The sequence below is a fragment of the Ambystoma mexicanum genome, chromosome 3q, assembly GCF_040938575.1.
Source record: "Ambystoma mexicanum isolate Mex_15411 chromosome 3q, UKY_AmexF1_1, whole genome shotgun sequence".
Classification (NCBI taxonomy): domain Eukaryota; kingdom Metazoa; phylum Chordata; class Amphibia; order Caudata; family Ambystomatidae; genus Ambystoma; species Ambystoma mexicanum.
Genome location: NC_090926.1, coordinates 97505701 through 97525687, shown reverse-complemented (window position 1 = coordinate 97525687; position 19987 = coordinate 97505701). Strand labels below are relative to the sequence as shown.

The 19987-nt window shown below is 45.2% G+C and overlaps 1 protein-coding gene across 1 annotated transcript in view; it reads left to right on the top strand.

The window, feature by feature from the left end:
- The window catches only part of NCKAP1L (NCK associated protein 1 like), a 2015530-nt gene that overhangs the window by 197763 nt on the left and 1797780 nt on the right, over window positions 1-19987 (top strand). The window contains exons 3-5 of the mRNA XM_069653209.1: window positions 8691-8783; window positions 14916-14972; window positions 16925-17067. Coding sequence (XP_069509310.1) covers window positions 8691-8783; window positions 14916-14972; window positions 16925-17067 — 293 coding nt within the window. The remainder of the gene's footprint in view (window positions 1-8690; window positions 8784-14915; window positions 14973-16924; window positions 17068-19987) is intronic.

Sequence of the window (19987 nt, the reverse complement as noted above, 5' to 3'; positions counted from 1 at the left end):
CATTGTCTGTGCTATCGGAAATAAAGCTGCTGTCCGGCCATGGGAGACCCGCATTTCTCCCCCAAATTAACACAGAATGTACAGGATTCTTCAGATGAAGCAATTCTGAGGAGGAGGATTTCATCAGTGTGATGCCGCTGGACACTAGCAAGTAGCTGATGAGATATACTATGACCAGGAGAAGCTGAAAGATGTTGAATGCTATGATCCACAAGTTCAAACACTTGGGTGTCTTCAGGCTTGAGCACCCCACGTCAAAGGCATACAGCTTTCAGGCTGTGGTACACAATGTATGTTAAGGGATTGATATAATTATGACTACAGGACGAATCCGTCAGTGCTGCTACAAGAATGAGATAGGCAACATTCACATTTCATAAACCCATATTCACAGTGACTTTGGGGCGAGACACAGCATTCAGTTTCCTGTTAGCCTCAGAGCCGCACCCCAGTCCCATGTAAGCTGTGACGTTAGATTCACACATAGGACTTGAATTACAAAGTCTTTTTTTAAATGGCGGACTCCCTTTAAAAACGCGTTGTAATTGAAGCCCTAGAGTTTCATCACAGACAAGGCGCTCCCACCCAAACTTATGCCAGTCTTTTTACAGCATGGCTCACTGTCACGAGCCCTTTACCTCTTTTCTTCACATGCTATATGGGCAGGGTCGGACTGGGCCATAACATTTTCTTGGGCACCAATGAAAAAGTGGGCCACAGTTGCAAATGGCTATTCATTCCTTTTGTGAGACTGTTTGAATAGTACCCAAGGGGGTGTTTTTTGATAAAATGTGATGCAAATTGTGCATTTGAAAGAATATGTATTCAGCAACACTGGTCAAAACTACTAGCCACACAGTGAAGCAACTCATCAAACTGGCCCACATTTGCCAAAAAACGGTCCTACTCTGACCAAAAAAACGGACCCACACCATCTTTTTGCCTTTTTGGTTTGGCCATGGGCATATTGCCCTATAGGCCAGTCCGAGCCTGTATATGGGAGAGACACTGCCATCTCTCTCAGGAAATGGGTTTTTCTTTTGAAGGATTCCTTTGGGGAGAAACAGAAGGTAACTGTTACAATAGTAGCACTCATATCCAAGCCCAGGACCTTATCCTGGTTCAATCTGGAGGATAAGGTCCAAACCTTATGTTTATGGGTGCTGATGTGCACACGGTTCAGGCCTTGGTCCACCACTCACTTCAATCACAAGTCTCTATTAGACCATTGTCTGTGCAAGGGTTTCCAGTTGATACTCGTCTGCACCTAAATGGGTATCGGATTACACTCCTCCAACCTTTCTCCCTGGTTCCTTACCATCTATTTTGCACACCTAATTTCCACTTTCTCCCCTTACTTCCAGTGTTAGTCAGATGACACACAACTCTTCTTCAAACTTCCCTCCGATCCTCTCCTTACTTCCTCCATCATTCCTGACTGCCTATCTGCCATGCAGTCCTGGTGTGCCTCCAATGAAATCTGCATCAATGTCAGCAAGACTGAGATCCTTCCCATTGGGAATCCAGCTCCCTCTTTCTTCCCCTCATTCTGGCCACCCTCTATGGGCTCTCCCCATTCTTCTTCACCTGAAGCCAGAAGCCTTGGAGTCATCTTTGACTCCTCTCTTTCCTTCCTCCCTCATATCCAGGACCTTGCCAAGAAAGGCCACTTTGAACTCCACATCCTCAAAGGAATCCTTCCTTTCCTCACTTTCCCCCAGAAGCGTAATGCCACTAGAGCTCTGATACTCTCTAGGCTGGACTACTGCAACAGCTTCTTCCTTAATATAGCCTCTTCCTCACTACGCCCCCTCCAGTTTATCAGCATGGGACTGTGTGAGAAACTTCAGGGTATTCTCCCAGGTAGACCTCTGGAATCCCTTATTCAGGTGGCCAGGGAAGGACTGGTGCATCAGATCCTAACCCTGAGCGAGTTGGTATCACCTGGTTAGGGGAGACCTGTCACGCCACTTCGGGGGAGACCGAGGTCCAGGGCGACCGCTCTTCCTTCTCCTTCCTGGCGGATCTACCCGCGCTTTCGCGTCTGGGGAGCCGCCAGGAGGAGAGCGTCAGGAACCGCTGTTGGTGGGCTACGGCGCATGCGCGGGAGACCACTGTCTCAGTCTCGCGCATGCGCCGTAGATCAGGCTAGTGCATCGGGAAGGGTTCGCCTTCCAAGCCTCGTTTTGGGTCCGCCGGCGCTCGAGGGTGAAACGGCTTGCGTTTCAGGCCTCGCGGGCGCCGGCGGCCCATAAAAGGAAGCGGCAACAGAAGCAAATCGCGTCTCAACGCGGAAGCTTCGTTCGTGTTGCTCGCTCCTGGTTTTCTTGTAAAACTAGCTTCCTGCTATCCTGCCCTGCCTACAGCCTGTCTGGGAATCCTGACCTACTTGCCCTGCCTGGATCTACTGCCCTGCCTGATCTACTTGCCCTGCCAGACCTACTTGCCCAGCCTACTACCAACTGCCAACCTGGGCACCCTGCCTACTTGCCCTGCCTGACCTACTTGCCCTGCCTGACCTACTTGCCCTGCCTGACCTACTTGCCCTGTCTGACCTACTTGCCCTGCCTGTCCTACTTGCCTTGCCTACTGCCTTCCTGGGTATCCTGTCCTACTTGTCCTGCTGGTACCCTATTCCACTTAGGGCCCTATTGCTTACTTACCCTTTTGTCTGCTTGAGGGGTCCAGTTAGCTCTAGGTCTTTTGGGTCTCTCTGGTCCCTGTTTCAGTACCTCGGTTCCTTGCTCTGCCCTGCGCCTTGCGGGTTCAAGGGTCCCCCTGAATTCCCCTGGGACCTTTGGCTCGTTCCCAATCTGGTTCCCCTTTTCCAGTCTGTCTCAGCCTGGTGCATTGGTGCTCCATCTTCTTACCAGCTATCCGAAGTCAGCCTGCAGCTTGGTGCATCGACCTTCTACTTGGATCTCGCCTTGTTACGACACTTCAGACTGATCGTAGCCTCTCCTGTCTGTGCTTGCACAGTCCCATCGTCACGTTAATCGGGAGAGTGCTTTCCGTGGCGCTGGGAGTCTGCCCATCCTCCACCCTGTGCCATTTGGGTGGTGGAGAGGCGGGTTCCCCGAGTCACACACTCATCGTTCGGAAGACTGCAGTCTGGCGGCCTCAACAAGATCCACATCAAGGAAAACAGGTACACAATCATCACGAACATCTCAGCTTGACAAGACCGGGGTTATGCTCATGGAAATGCCCCAGGTAAGACGCGGTACTAAACCGGAGAAAGGGATGAGGAAAACAAGGTCATTGAGGCTTTTATGGGCTGTATCAACTCGACCTCCCTTCCACCCAATGAACCTCCGTTTCCACAATCCACCATCCCCTCCGCATCTGGTGAATCCATTAGTCACCCTGTTACACTTAGAAACCACATTTCCCAGAATCCCTGTTTCCCTGTTTCCTACCAGAATACTCCTAGTCATTCTTCTTCATGTCCCTTTGATAATTCTTTCCCGAAACCCCAGTGTACTGCATTGACAACACACTACCATTCCCACAATCCCCCCTGTTCAGGTCACAATACTGGTCATTTCCGTTCATTCCAAAACCCCTACAATTCTCACTCTTCCAAATTTACCCAACACTCTAATACGAGGATTATAATCCTGTATAACACCTTTTCTCCATCCTACCCCGAAGGATACTCAAGAACACTACTGCCCTCCTTTTCCAACCAAAACACTTCCTTACATTGTGACGGACAACAGACAAATGCTAAAACTGTTTACCTGACATGTCCCAACCCAAGGGTCAATCAGGGCCAGGCAATTAACCAGAATCACACACACCTGCCGGACCCTTCTCTTCCCCACAGGGATAAAAGGTAGAGCACAAGAGTGCAATACAAGCAAGGCAGACCGCATGACGAGAGAGCTAACTCGGCATGGCAATTCAAGAGGAGGAGAAATACGGCGTGAACCGAGAGGGTGACCAGGAGAGAAGCGACTTTGCCCTTTCCAACCAAGGCCTTTGAAAGCTCAGCGGAAGGAATCATCAGACCATGAACAATAGTCAGCATGTGTTGCAGCAGGTGTCAACGGTACGCAAGGCCCTCCTCCTCTGATAAGCAAGCCGGGGAGAGACGCTGGTCTCCGTGTTACCAACCTTGACTACAGAGAGAAGAAAAGTCAAGCGGTTCATCACAGCCAGTGAGTCGAGGGGAGAACCGTTAAGAAACCGAACTGTGTTGAAAGAAAGTAGCAAACAGCTACTTGAACTGTGAAATTACAAAGAACTATTGATACTAGGAAGGGGAAAACCGGCAGCAAAGGAGTCTGGCACCACATAGGTGCTCACTCAAGAAACGCTGGGCGATAACCCGATTGTTGAAACTACCAAAAACTCAGAAGCCATTGGGAAAGGTGAGAAGGGGGTCAAAGTGCTCATACAGGGGTCTTGTAAAATCCTCTGTACAGTCGAAAGTCTTTGACCGACAGATGATCGTGAAGCTAAGGGAAGTGAATCCTGCATCGTAAAAGTTGAATAAGAAGATGTGCAATTGAGAAACTTGGCAAGAGTGAGCACGAAAGAGGGATGCCGATAAAAGGTGGCGAAGTCTAAAGTCCCGAAATACAGTGTGTTGACAAGAGTGAACCCGGCAGAGGGATGTTCACAGTGAACTGTTTAAAAAGACATTAAGATTTGTGAATCCCCAAGATGGAATTGTGTTGAGAAGACAAACCTTTGAAAGCAAAAGGGTCTGAGCCCGAACAAGGTGGATCCAAGGGGTGAACAGCCATCACCTGAAGATTTGTGAATGCCAAAGGGGTCTGGGCCCGAACGAGGGAGATCCAAGGTGTGAATAGCCATCACCCGAAGATTTGTGAATACTGGAATGGTCTGAGCCTGAATGAGGGGGATCCAGGGGTGGAAAGATATCACCCAAACGTGCAAGCAGAAAGGAACTTTGAACCTTTGTTTATTATTTTGGAACACATCAAGTCCTCAGAGGCAAGAGACTTTTTTGTATTAAATAGACTTAACCAACGAAATCCCTGATTGCTGAGAGCGGAACTGTCGGCCCACACTGGGAAAGCTTGAGCGTGTACTGTGCTCCAGAATTCTACCTTGTCCCGTGCTCAAAACGTGGGGAAGGGAGACCCCGACTACCAAATCCTGACTTATTATTTGTGAACACTTCCTTCTTTCTTAAGAACATTATGCCACACTTCTTTTGTATTTAGCGTAAGGATTGGCTTTAGGTTTTCTTAGTCTAGGCCCTTTTATTTGACAAATACACCACTACGACTGCCTTATTATGATTCGATGGTTGTAGCTTGCTCCCATCTTAGATTTAGGTTTAGATTAGGCGTTTATCTCACCCATTTGCAAAGTTCAATAAACACCCTTGAACTGTGATCACTTGTGTCTGTCTTTACTGTTGCCTCCATGAGTTCTTTACAGCTGCAAGACTTGTCCTTGGCCTCAAGCTCAGGGACTGCATCTCTCCAGCCCTAAAATCTCTTCACTGGCTCCTGGTTGTTACAAGGATCAAATTAAAATCCCTCTGCATCATTCTTAAGGCTCTCTGAGGCCCGGGACCTTGCTATCTACAACTGGCTCTCACTAAATACTCTCCCTCCAGATCTTTACGTTCCTCCGGTACCAACTCTATGCATGTCAAGCGCTTCGCTAAACAGCGAGCTTGTGGCCAATCTCTTTCCTCGGCTGGCTGGCTGGCTCCTCTTGAATAGCCTTACCCTTCCTCTCAGTCTTGAGACGGATCCTATCAAATTCTGTAAGCTCCTCAAGATTTTCTTTTTCAACTTCTGCTCCCCCCTCTCCCTCCTTTGCTATACACCACAGTCACTGAGATTGGTGATCAGGGCCTTTATGTGTCCTTCTGGATCCTGCCCTCCCGCCCCCTAATCGCCTTCAGCCTCCGCCGACTCCCAGCACTTGACTTTGGGCATCCACTGGCCTGTGCTGTTTCACAAGCCTGCACTTATTTATTGGAAGTTGACCACTCTTACCAAGTGATCTCTACCAGCCACTTAACAGCTGCTTGCATCTTACTCCCTAGCACTTCCCCCCCTTGGTACTCCTAGCACTTACCCCCCTGTCACCCAACCCCCCCTCTCTCTGCACTTGCATGTTCTGAATGTTCACAAGGACTGGTAGGACCGCCTCTCTATTTCATTATTATATTTGCCTTTCATTCCCATTTTCCCTTCCCTTGTCCTGTGGGCGCTTTGAAACACAATTTACTTGATGTATAAGCACCTTACAAATGCACAATAAAAACATTTAAAAAACAGAGCGTGATCCAGAGGACATTGATATTTCACTGCGCTCAGGCATGCGTTCAGACAATGTTTATGCACACTTGGTGTGCTGGCAATGGACCCAACAAGGATTCTACCACGGGTCCCCCTGGAGGAATTGCTGCTTACAGCAGTTCTCCTCAGAGTAGTGAAACCCAGGCACCCACGAACAGCCTCATGAAAAAACAATAACATCATTTGCTACAAAGTCACTGCAAAGCATCTCAGGCACAATGACCAATCATTACATTCTGTCCTGTCACTGGCAGACAGACTTTTTCTGGCAGGCTACACATACTATAGTGTTATTTTAACGGGACCTAAATGGGCCTTGCCAGGCTTGTTCCCAGACCTACAATGCCTACAAGTTGGTGCCCTTGCGTCACCAACCAGTACCAGGCCCCTAACCTTCACTACTGCAGCCTATTCTCACACAGCAGAGCTGCGCCAACACACCTGCCAATAAAGGATGGCTAACATAAGAACCCTGACTGCCTCCCTGGGGTGCACATCGTCAATTTTGACGGAAAGTGCTCCAGAACACCCTAACGAGAAGAATAAGATGAAGAACTGTTACAAAGTGACCTTCAACCGTCTTAGGATTACTTGTAAGGTTTATTAACCAGTTCTCAAGGTACTTTACAAGCAGTTACCTGGATACAAGTAAGATACATAGTAAAGGACAAAAACTGGCTCCCATCACCCAGGCAGGGGGCTTACTAACTGCCTGGCCTAGAACCCTCACTCAAACATTCTGTCCTTCAGGAATCAACACTCCACATGACATCACAGCATTCCTTCATACCTGGGTCAAGCACTTCACAACACATCTCCCTCCTTTATATTGACACCACAGACACACAAAGAAACACCTCACAACACATCTCCCTTCTTTATATTAACACCACAGACACAAAGGGAAACACTTCGCAACACAACCCCCTCACACTCACACCGGACATAAACACCGACTCACAGGGGCATGCACACCAGCCTGTACTCTTCGACTCACCAAAACACCTGATGTGCTGGCCAGGCACATCAAAGCCATCACCTAACAAATTGAACCATCACTGGAACCTGATGGAGATGGATTGGAGTCGTAACTACACACAGAACAGCTACAAGAAATAGTTGTATATGCAAAAAGAAACAAAATAGGCGTGGTAAAAACCACTAAATACAAACATACATTGTTTGACCCTGCGTGACTTACAACCACAGTCACGCCCACACTCCAAATGGGGGCGCTACCTGCCTGAAAAAGCGGCAACCATAAACAACCATCAACAATCACACTGCAACCACAGCTGGGGGCGCTAACACCCAGCAACGCAGCTTAACCTACCATTGACCTCAGGTGACCCACATACCACAGTCACTCCAAGACACACAACAACTGCCTTAACTAAACTACTGTAATGAGGCATGATATACACATGCCTACACGCTGACCTGGTAACTCACATACCATCAGTGCAACCAACCCCATACATCTGGCATATACCTACACATACATTACATGCTGACCTAGTAATTCATATACCATCAGCGCAACCAACCTCATAATTCTGGCATACACCTACACATATGCCCTACATGCTAACCTGGTAACTCACATACCATCAGCGCAACCAACCTCATACATCTGGCATATACCTACACATACATTACATGCTGACCTAGTAATTCATATACCATCAGCGCAACCAACCTCATAATTCTGGCATGCACCTACACATATGCCCTACATGCTAACCTGGTAACTCACATACCATCAGCGCAACCAACCTCATACATCTGGCATATACCTACACAGGCCTTACATGCTGACCTGGTAACTCACATTTAGTAACTTATGTAACAACTTGTAAAGGTATCTCGAGAAACTGGTGACAAACCCTACAAATCAACCTAAAAAGGCTGGAGGCTGCTTCATTACATTGGCGACAAAGGAATCAACACTCCACATGACATCACAGCATTCTGTTATACCTGGACAAGCACTTCACAACACATCTCCCTCCTTTATATTGACACCACAGACACACAAAGAAACACCTCACAACAAGAACACCTACAACTCATTACTAAATAACCTTTGATGCTGATGTCCCTGGCAAAAACTATCATGGTCAATCCCTCCTCTGAAACACTGGTCTAACCTGTATGTGATACGTCTCACTATCTGGCTTCCCAATATGGGTCTTCTACATAAGCGGTCTACATTATTGTTAAAATGAATAGGTATGTGGTAATGCAATGACATTAAACATATGTATTCTTCTAAAGCAGTACACATGGATTCCACTGAGTTTTTGTGGATTAGGGAAAGTAATATCACAAATATCACATACAAATATTTAGAAATTCTGTAATGCTAAATAATACATTCTACATTTCTCTTTCTAGCAACACCTGGGTCCTGTGCATAAGGAGAAGGTGGACATTTTGAAACTGCTGAACAACTTTTACATGTCTTTTGTGGATGTCATGGAATTTCGGGTGAGTACTTCTGGTTTGTTGTTATTGCGCAAGACTGTGAAATTGTACTAGACAGAGCTCCTACCTGTATTTGCTTGGGGGTGTGGGTCTCTCATCTAAAATCCATCCAACCTATAAATAAACAGCTGTGGTTCTTTGGTTGCATCTGGGTGTCCCACAGACACTTGTTTTACTTAAATTATATATACTAGTTGAAACGCATTTACTGCTGTGTAGATATACTGAGTGAAAGGCATGTGATATATAGTAATGTGACTGCCTAGCAGATTTACAACTTCCACATCTCGTTTGGTGTCGACAAGATCATTCCTGGTGACTTGGTTCAGCCGCTGATCTTCATGGACATCATTGTAGCATTTACCCCCTCCAAGCACTGCCAATTTGGTCTGTGCCAGGGCTTTGAGGTCCATGTTGCATGATTGGGTTTCTGTTTTCCTTGGATCTCTGGGGTACCCAAGAGGTGCGACGCTCTTTCAGATGGCATCACTTCTCCTGAGGGGAAAACCCCTTTCCATGAGGCTAGGGCAGTGAAGCCACAAACCAATAGTCCCCCAATGGGTGGTAGCATGTGGGAGAATCTCATGGGGAGGGATTCCTCTCCTGGGGATAAGGAGGTAATTGGGAGGCACAACTCCTGTAAAATCCCACCACTTAAGCTGACGATAATGCCCAAATCTTAACATAATGAACGTATGGCCCTTTAGGAACGTGCATATTCAATGGATGGGATCACACCAGAGTAAATCTGGATCCAAATAACAGAACCAACTCAGGAAGATGGCAAGTACTGTTTTATTAACAATTATCCAAAACAGGGAGGTTACAACGAACATCAACAGACGCACGCTCAGTCTCTTCACGATCTCTGCAAAAAACATACTTTTATAACAATAATGAGTCAGAGTGATGTCATACTATGTGGCAATAATGAAAAACCTATTGAGGGTTGGGATTGGTTAAGGGAAATATCTAAGTATACTTTTCTATAGGAGTTAGGATAGTTATTGGCTGCCTGTTATCAGGTGGACAACTTATGCCTACCTTTAAAAAAAAACATGTAATTTCGGAAATATTAGATGCACAGTTTCTCATTGGTCTTCAAACTATAAGGTCCTTCGTTATACGGACTAATATCATTGGTTGGCAAATTTGTGTCAAGTCTGGAACATTCGGTTCACTTAGCAGCACGTAAGCCAAGACCCAGGTGCAGGGAGGTAGGTCATGAAGCTACCTCACCACCCGATTAGCCCAACATCTCTCCTCGCCCATGCCTTCTGCCATGAAATTGTCTTTGTGCTTGACCTTGCAAAATATCCTTGTCTTGGGGAATGCACGTGAGTGAGGGCACTCACTATCATGTCTGGGACTTCAAGTTCAAGCTCTATTTTCATCCTTGGCTCACGTGACAGGAGACCACGATTTGGTCCATTTTGCAGCTTTTAAATGCACTAAACGAATTAAAGTTTGGCATCCTTTCGTGTTTTACCTTGCGTCTTAATGCAAAAAGGTTCATCCTACGCCTACTAGTTCTTCTTCGGAACAGATAGCTGACCTTGCTTCTTGAATCTTGACTCTAGTCCAGGCAGCCTTGCCTTTCAGCTTCACAATACAATTATTCTTGCTGGAACCCAGTTTTCTATTCCAGCTTCATGGGTTCTGGCCTACTAAATTTGTGGTACTAATGTCCAGTTTCCATACAATGGCGGCTTCTCCTGCCTTATATTCACTACTCATAGCCAGCTTCTATGATGACTTAAACTATCTTGCGTTTTAGGAACTGTACATTTTATTGAACGGTTGGTTTTCTGTAGTACTTCTTTCACGTGTAATCTTCATTTTCTATATTTGGGACAACTCACTCAATTCTTTACTTCATCATTAGGTTCTTCAGGATCTATACATCATCTTTAGCCCGCATCTTGCGACGTCGTGCACACTTCTTACAAAGTCATGAATTCATTGGTTAGCTTCTTTTTCACACTCCTTCAGGTTTTTCCTACTGCAGGGTATCATCACGTCGAGGGTATATTCAGTAGGGTTGTCTCAATGGGTATCTTCTTTCAAACACTTACTGCAGTATTGGTATTAGGGCGGGTGATAGGCACAACACTATTTCATGTCTCCAATACACAGTAGGTAGGGAGCAGGATCTGCTGCAGAGGCACAGAGCTACTCCTCTTCAATAGGATCACCTCCGAAATGATGTGTTATTGCGAAATATCGAACCCACCTAATGACACAAGTACTGAGACGCAAAGCACTCACAAACACTACATCCGAGCGGGAAGAAAGCTAGAGCAGCTGCTGTCAATTGGAAGGATGTTATGCTGGGGCCACTCCCGCTATTTAAACTGAACAGCAAAGCAGGACTGTGTTCTTCGGCATCTTCTTACCCATCCGACAGTGGTCTGTGCGTTTCTGGAAATCTGGAAGCTGTGGTACAACCAGAGGAACCAAGCCACCGAGGAGGCAACAGCAAAACCTGGAAAGCTGGCACAGGGCTTTGGGAGACTGCAGCGAGGCCTGTCTTCAAGGCTGAGAAGAGGAATAGCGGGATGCCCGAGAAGTGTCTTGCGAGTTGCTTGGGAACTAGCACGATAAACTTGCAGAGACTGAGAGGTGGTGGCATGATATGTAGTGGGTGAACCGTTTGGTCTGACAACTGTGCCAAGAACTGTTACCATAGCCTACAGCAGAGCTGGGTAGGTGACTATCAGGAGAGAGTAAGAGACTGTGGAGGAGGCATAATCTGTCACTGTGGCACTACGGGGTCTGACTGCTATTCCAAGATGGTCCACAATAAGGTGGAGAGAGGCGAGATGTGGAGACTTACTTATGGAAGAAGTTGAACTAAGACATGTCAGTCAGGCATACCTACAGACAGAGGACAGTAAAGTTTCAGGCTCCTCCATCACTTCCTGCTTTCCCAGACACTTTGGAACTTGGGCGGGCTTCAGGGCTGAAGCCCTCCAAAGACAAAACTCACAAAGAACTCAAATCAAGTCTAACTGATGGAAGAAAAGGCCAGAATGAACTGACAAGTGAAAAATGGCAGTGAAAGAAGACAGGGGCCATTTTGAGAAAATAGATTTCTATGGGTGCTGTACTGCAGCTGAGAAATCAGCTTGCTAGTAACCTGCACAAAAGGTAGTAACAAGTAACCTACTGACACCAGCCATTTAAGTTAGTGTAACAAAAAGGTACATGAGGAGTGGGAGAAGGAGTTACAACGTAACCCCCCCAGCTCCCCAAATAGGGTGGTGTGTGCTGGATCCACAAAAGAAAAGGTAAGTAAGATAAAAGTTATCTTACTATTCTTGGGAACTGTAGTTCTTACAAGAAAATGTATTTAAACATAGAGAGAAGTCCAAGCAAAAAACAGATGCTTGTATTAAACATAGGGATCTTACCAGACTCCCTAAACAGTAAGAAACAAAATCTCAGTTAGAGAAATAGTCAGAGAAAAAGAATGAGTGAGTGGTAAAAAGTTTCACTCACCCAGGAGATTAAAATCAAAAAAGTCCAGAGTCCAGCAACAGTGCTGGGGGTCTCTCAGGTTAAAAGGAATTAGCGCAGAAACTGAACATTCTCCCTAACAGTGGGATCAAAGAGAGACCTGGAGACAGACTAGTGACCAAATTAAGTACAGTTTTATGGTGCACCAAAATGGTATTTGGGTTGGAGTACAGATTACATTAAAATTGAAGCTTCACCAGAAGGTAAGGGTGGCAAGAACCAAACACGTGTAAGGGGTGCAAACAGTTTGGTGCCATTGTTTGTCAGGGTCATTGTCATTCCATGAGAATGCTGGCTCTGACAGAGGGCCTCATTATGAGTGTGGCGGTCCGGAAATAAGGATGCCGGTCACACCGTACCGGCACCCTTTCCGGACCGCCACACTCCAACTCTGCGAGTGGGGGCCGTTACGCCCCACAAGGTCTGAGCTGTGGGGCGTAACGGCACCCACCCACAGAGTTTTAACAGAAGCACTGGCACAGTTAGCAACAGTGTCGGTGCTTCCATGTACCCATTCCCACAGAGTCCTACAGGACTCCATGGGAATGGGGACACACATTTTCCGGCACCTGACTTCCCGATCTGCGGAACTTGTAATGTCTCGTTGACACCGGGAAGTCATGCGCCATATTCGGTGTTACGAGGATGCCAGCAACCCGCTGATAGTACCGGCAGGTAACCACCGTCCTCGTAATGAGGCCCAGAGACTGTGAAACCCAGTCTTACACAGCTCCTACGCTCTCCATAACCGAAACTCTGAGTGCAAACCAAGTCTTTTGATCCATTAATGCCAAGGTCAAAGTTAGTTGCAGAGGTCACAGCTATGTACTAGTCATGTGCCTTGGTCTGTCCTCTGAGACTAGTGAGTTCCTATCGAATTGTTGCTGTATTGATCTTCCATCCAGGGCAGTGGCCATCCTGTTGCCGCTGGCTGCCTAATTCCTCCCTGTATGTGTCCTGGGTCAATTTTCAGGCTGTTGTCATTATATCCTCCTGGAAATTGGATGGGGTTCTGGCACTCTTCTCCTGGTCAGATTCTGCCTTGCAGGAGCCTTTCACTGGCTCGTTTTTTTCTTGTTGGTCTTTCTCACCCAGGCTCAGCTTCTTAGTTACCTCCTAGTACCAAGTGGAGACTATGGGAAAGCAGCCACTGGCTCTCGAATGCGAGGCAAGTCTTCTTTTTTCCTTGTTCGGTTTGACAATCCCAATGGATCCCGAGTTTAGCTCCTGTTTACCCTGTTTTTCTCTCTTTGCTTTAATCTTTGTTCTTGTTGGCAACTGTACTTTAGTGTTGTTGGTGGACTAGACAATTTCACCAGATCTGGATTGTGGCTAGCAGCTAACATATTTCTCTTCTGGTGAGGCTTCTGTCTTTCTATTCCTCCTCCTTCTCCTCTACTTAGTGCTGCTTTCCTTCCACCTTAACCCCCTGTCCTCTCCCTTCCCTGACTCCTTCCTTTCTGTGATACTTTGGTACTCCTTGACTCTTCTGCTTTTCTCCTTTCTTCCCCTCTTTGTCGTTCTCCATCCACTCTCCTCCCGTTTGCTCTTTCCCTCCCAATATGCCTGTCTCTCTCTGCTTACTCTTCCTTCAGCTCTCAAACCCGCTACTTCTGTCTGCTCTCCATCACTCTCCTTCCTTATTTGTTCTCTTTTCCTAGTAACATGTCTTCCTCTCCTTGATCTCTTCTTCTTCCTCCAACCTCCAGCTAGACTTCACCCTACTCAGTATTCTCTGACTAACTCGAAACTCCCACACCTACTCTGTGGCATGGCCCCCTTTTATACTCTGGGTGCGGGATAATTTAAGAAGTAACAGAGTTACCCCATGTGAACATCATGGAGTACTGCGAAGAAATGGGCATTCCAAGGTTCATGTGGCCTGAAGACACAGGTGACCATCTTGGAATCAGGCAGCCCACTCATGCTGGCAGCCTGATTCTGGCAAGGCGGTCTCAATCCCTGCTACGTGTTCCTTTCATGGCCATGCCTGGTCTTGTGATGCCTGCTGCCTCCACTACACCATGGAGTCCTGTCACTGCACTATGGGTGGGCAGCGATTCGCGGCCTGCTCAACGGCCTGAGAGCTTGTGCACAACCTCTTTCTGATTCACGTTTTTGTACTTGCTTTACACAATTGTGATCAAAAGGGGAGAGGTTCAGGGGCATCCGCCATGTACCACCTCTAGGGTTAACACCATTAGTCGGTGGTCTTCCCTTGCCCGCAGGCTCCTTCTCTCCTCACTTCTCAACCTCAGATATCAGTCTTTGCCAACCAGGTAATCTGGCACAGTGTGTCAACAAAAGGCAAATCAATGATAGTGTGACAGATGTTAATGACATCATGTAACCTACACGAGCCACTCATGGTGTAATTATTTACTGCGTATTTGCGACCACAAAAGTGAGCGTATAGGCCTTTTCACCTCTTGTGCAAACAGGCTTTTAGGGCATTCACAATGTTAGATCATAATTCATGGACTTGAACTATCAATGGATTATCTCTGCTTCAGGAAACCTAAACCATAGATGCTGAAGGGCTCTTACTATCAGTGCAAAGGAGTCGGCTCATAAAGTGATCTCTAACCAACACATTGTTTCCCTGTTTTCCTGCAGGATCACGTGTACGAGCTCCTCAATATTATGGATGCATGTCAGTGCTATTTTGACATTGTAAGTATTTCTTCAGTTCATTTGGGCAGTTACATGATTGCTAATGTATCAGTTATGTTTTTTAACATCCGGAATTTAATATAGCAAATGTGCGTGCTAAACCCTTTCCATCCTCTTGCTTGGTTGAGCAAGCTCATATGACGATTAGGTTCTATGTCATATTTTCTCTTTTTGCAGGTCGCCTAACCAAAAGACCGATTTCTTTGTACCGATTTTAGGCAGCCCACAAAAAGCGACAATATCCCCTTGTCTTGCACACCACCCTCACCCTCTCTGCCCACATGACTTCTAAATCTGGGGTTCCAGACAAAAGCCGCCCCCCCCAACCACCCTTCCTCACTTTCCTCCCTCCCCACCCCTGACATCCCGTTCACCAAAACACGCACACAAACATGCACCAGGCAACACACACACACACATAAACACACGCAGACACACACAGCAACACTACACTTGCCTCTTCTCCAGTGCCTGTCACAGTACAGTCTTTCTAAATCGATCTTCTTTGAATTTGTGTTTGTGAAAACTATCTTTTCATTTAGTACCGATTTCACACTCGTGCTAGGACTACAGAAAACAATTCCCTGATGTACAAATGCAATGAATAATACATTTTTGAACTAGGGCAATTTTTGTCTAGTTATAATTGCACATGCCCTGGTGCGAAGTACCCATAATACCTCTTCACAGATGTATACATTGGAATGCATTGGCAAGGGAAGGCAAATCACACATGAGCGCTGAAGAGATTTTCTGTGCACAGTAGACACAATAGTTGAAAGTCAGCTTGGAGGATGTGGGTAAAGTGTTGTGTTGTATTGTTGGGGTAATGCACTACCTACTACTGACACGAGCAGGAGTGTTTGCCTCCTCCTAGTGATGTGTGGCAACCTCCAACAAATGTACATTAGTGTGGTTGTCTTCTTGGAGGCAGAGACTCTGCGTGATGTCTTGCTGTTGAATCATTAGTTTAAAAGAATCTAAGTGGGTGATTTGAACATAATATTTTGTGCAAAAAAATCTAAAAATAATGTGGGATATGGAGGATAGCACTAATGACCTGGTGATGGCACTCAAACCTAGTGTCAGCCATTAATACATCACTGAAAAGGGAAATTGTTCCAGGTAACATGGGCTCATCAATCTTGATCAAACACAGGTTTCAATGTTTGAAATATTTGTTTACTTGTTTCGCATCACTAAGTTTATTAACATAACCTACATGTGTATACCAGTCTATTTTCAAGACAAATTACAGATAATCTTAAACCATGAATCGCTGTTCAGATTTACAACGATAAGTCTTAATCATGTGTTTCTAATCAAGTTGCTGTCCTGACACGTGTTTTGCCCAATCTAGGCTCTCAAGGCCGCAAATAATACAACATTTAATTACGCATCTGTATACGTTTCTGTTATTTCTATATGGGTCAATTATTAAAAGAATTGCAAAGATCTTTCATGCTTTTATTGCATGCCAATCTTTTGTATCAATTTGAATGTTACCAGTTCCTCATTCTCATATTCATCAAATTGTCCAGCATTAGTTAGCACATTTGCGAGCCTCTTTCACCCTGGTTCAATACCATCAAAGTGTTGCTGTACCATTCGTGTCAAGACTCGTCTGTTCCATAACAGTGGTAAACCATGACATCTCCAATATCTACGCCCATTCTTGCCACCATTTTCATAATCCTAGCGTTACATTTATTTGCCGTTAGGTTTTGCATCAAGGTGCTGTTAATTGTTGATTGCATTAGCTATCTGACACAGACCCTCTCCATCTCTCCATCTCTCACTCTCTCTCTCTCTCTCTCTCTCTCTCTCTCTCTCTCTCTCTCTCCTGCCACTTTTGGAGATTGTTACACCAACACACATTTTGGTTCCTGTATCATATATTTGATATGCTTTTTTCAAGCGAAACCTGACTCCTCATGTGCACCACCCCACAGAATGTGAACTACAACTTCACCAAGAGCTACCTGGACCTGATTGTGACCTATACCACAGTCATCCTGCTGCTGTCCCGCATCGACGACAGGAAGGTTCTGATCGGGATGTACAACTGCGCTCATGAGATGCTAAATGGCCACGGGTGAGGAAATGGCACATTAAACTTCACTGGATACATACACTGAAGCGGGGGTGCAATGGGCATCTTGGTTTGGGAGTTGCTGCAATTAGGAAAAGCTGTGAATAAGAACTGTGTTTCTGTTGAGGTTAGAAGATCTGTCATGCGGGGAAATATTATTAAAAACTGTGCTGATATAAAAATGATGTCAAATTTAGTATGATCCTATATGGTCAGTCAAATGGTCAGTGATTACTTTTCTACCTCAGTAAACTAAAATACCATCTGTAAAATTAAATGAAAGTAGCTGTGGTTAGTGATGTGATGTAAGGATGATACTTCTTTGGTTTATTTGAGACAGAATGTATGGAGAATATTTAGGATCCCATTACAATCTATGACTTCATGTATGCAGATGAGTAAGATGCAATTCTGGCATGGCATGCTTGCTTGTGGAGCATAGTTCGCCACCATTTAGATCCACAGAAAGTGGCCCTTACTGTCGGAATCAATGGCATGTGTGCGCCCCTTCAAGGTGTCTCGTAATCAAAGAAAACGTGTAAACATATGTTACTGCACTACCAGCTTCTACTGGGCTGCCGGTATTCACAATCCACGAATTTCCTCACAAATGTCACACAAGGAGTCCAAAGAGGAACAATACTTTCTACGATGACCGATACAAAATATAAAGTGTTTTCGGAAAAGAAGAACATCGACCGTTTACATATTAACAAGCAGCATCCACTAGAGAAGGTATTAACTAGGATTGATAATGCCCTGCAGAAGCTACATGCCAGTATTAAATGATTTAGAATTACCCAGAAACACTGTAAGATACAGAATAGGCATAGGATTTTAGAGCGAGACACTAAAACGCTCTCAGGCCTTCGCCATTGATACAGAGACCACAGTGAACCACACACACCAACTGTGCACTGAAACACAACATCAAGTGGAACAGACACCCATAGAGGTAGGAAAGAGAGATCCTGAAAATAGAGGTTCTTATCACTGGGAGACTTTTACACTCGTACACCTGAGAACTATCCTACGAAAATATGCCAGGATTTTCATATATAACAACACATTCATGACCTGCATGGAATGTTCAGTGGAGACCCTGACTGTCATGGGGTAGGAGTAGCAGGTCTCCTGTTCTCCAGAGCAGAGACAGCCTCATGTCAGGAGAGATTTGAGACAATCTCGACAATTACAGATACGAGCCTCATAGTTAGAACAGGACCTCCATAGAAAGGGTGCATCCCTACCACAAACGTACAGCATACGTAAATACCAGAATTAAAAGGTGGCAAACACAAGCAACGTGCTCCATAGACATGTGCAAGATTTCTGCAAATCAAAAAGCAGTTGCATCACGTGTAAAGTTCTCACAAAAAGTCTGACGTGAAAGGAGATGCTACAACCACACACAGCTGTGAGCATGAAGGGTAGAACCTGTCCGTTAATCAACACATCAAACACACCAAACTCAAGATAATCACCTCTATCAGTCATGTCATATCAAGTAGAAACACACAAACAACCTACTGTTAAATCAAGAGTTGCAAAAGGGACTAATACAACAGATCCTAGGTAATCCTAAATGTGGCCCCAATAAATCAGAGCTGGACCTATTCAGTCCATTCTCTGATCATCTGCCTCCTACACAATTTGGTCTACAGCCAACACAGTACTGAATTAGTCTTCCAGAACTTTCAACAACATATAACCAGAAATATTCACAGAAACTAGAGTACTTATAAAATCTTCCCTGAGAACTACTATAAACTGTACATCAAAATAGATGGTTGAGAGAGAAAGCTTCAAATTGTTGTGCTTGACTCACTAGGCTTGCTGGCCCAGTGGCCCCCAATAGTTAAGCCAGCTCACACACACTTAGTGGCCTGCCCGAAACCTGAGATCTGGAGCTAACAGCAGAATAATACCTATAATGTTTACTTAACAAATTCTACAGATGCATGTGGTAAACGGAATCCAATGTTGCAACAACAACAGGACCACTTCAGGTTCCAGAAAGAGTTTAACACTTCACATTTCTGCCACAATGTCTTCATAATCTAGAAAACCATGGACTTTAAAACTTCTACAGGCAAATATATAGAAATACAATATCATTATGTGGAGTAATGTCGTCAATACTCATATAGTAATACTGCCCTTTTCCTATATGACCTCTTAAGTCGACACTGGTGGCCTGGAAAAGTCATGGAGCATACAAGAGATGGCCAATCAATAACACAGAATGTATGTTAACTGAAAAGAAATTAATTGATCTGTTCATATTACCCAGTAACAAGTATATAGAACTAGTGACTTGTGCAACACGTAACTGAATATCTAAAATACTCATGATTTATGGAAATTTGAGGATCCACAGAATTCAGCAGAACATGAGGGCACCAAAGTGTGTGATTGACTAGAGGTATTGAAAAGGTCTGACATTCCCCACTAAATAAATGAAATAAGCATTGAAATTGGGAAATAATGACCTTTTAGCTCAGTTTGGTACAGTTAGGTGTGGATGCTGGTCCACTGTCAGGTATTTCTGTGTGTAGGTTTGGCTTACTAGTCAGACCTTTAATCCTATATATATATTTCTCTTAGGATATATGAGCTTTGGAAGCTTAGCATGTGCTCAAGCACCCTTACCCCGAGACAGTGCAAGGGTAAATTAATCATAGGGTCTCATTACGAGTGACAGTTGTAGTGTAGTGGAGTAAGGAGTCGGATAAAGGGGTGGCATGTTTCAGCAACTTTATATTTAAGAAATAAAGAAAAGAACCAACCTCTCCCTATCTCTAAAGAGTTATGCCTACCTACACAAATATTAACTCGGGTGCCCGTTGTCAGGGTGTTTGGTCAAATAAAAAAGTGTCCGTCCTCTGTCCAAAAACCTACTCCAACCCTACCACTAATCTAC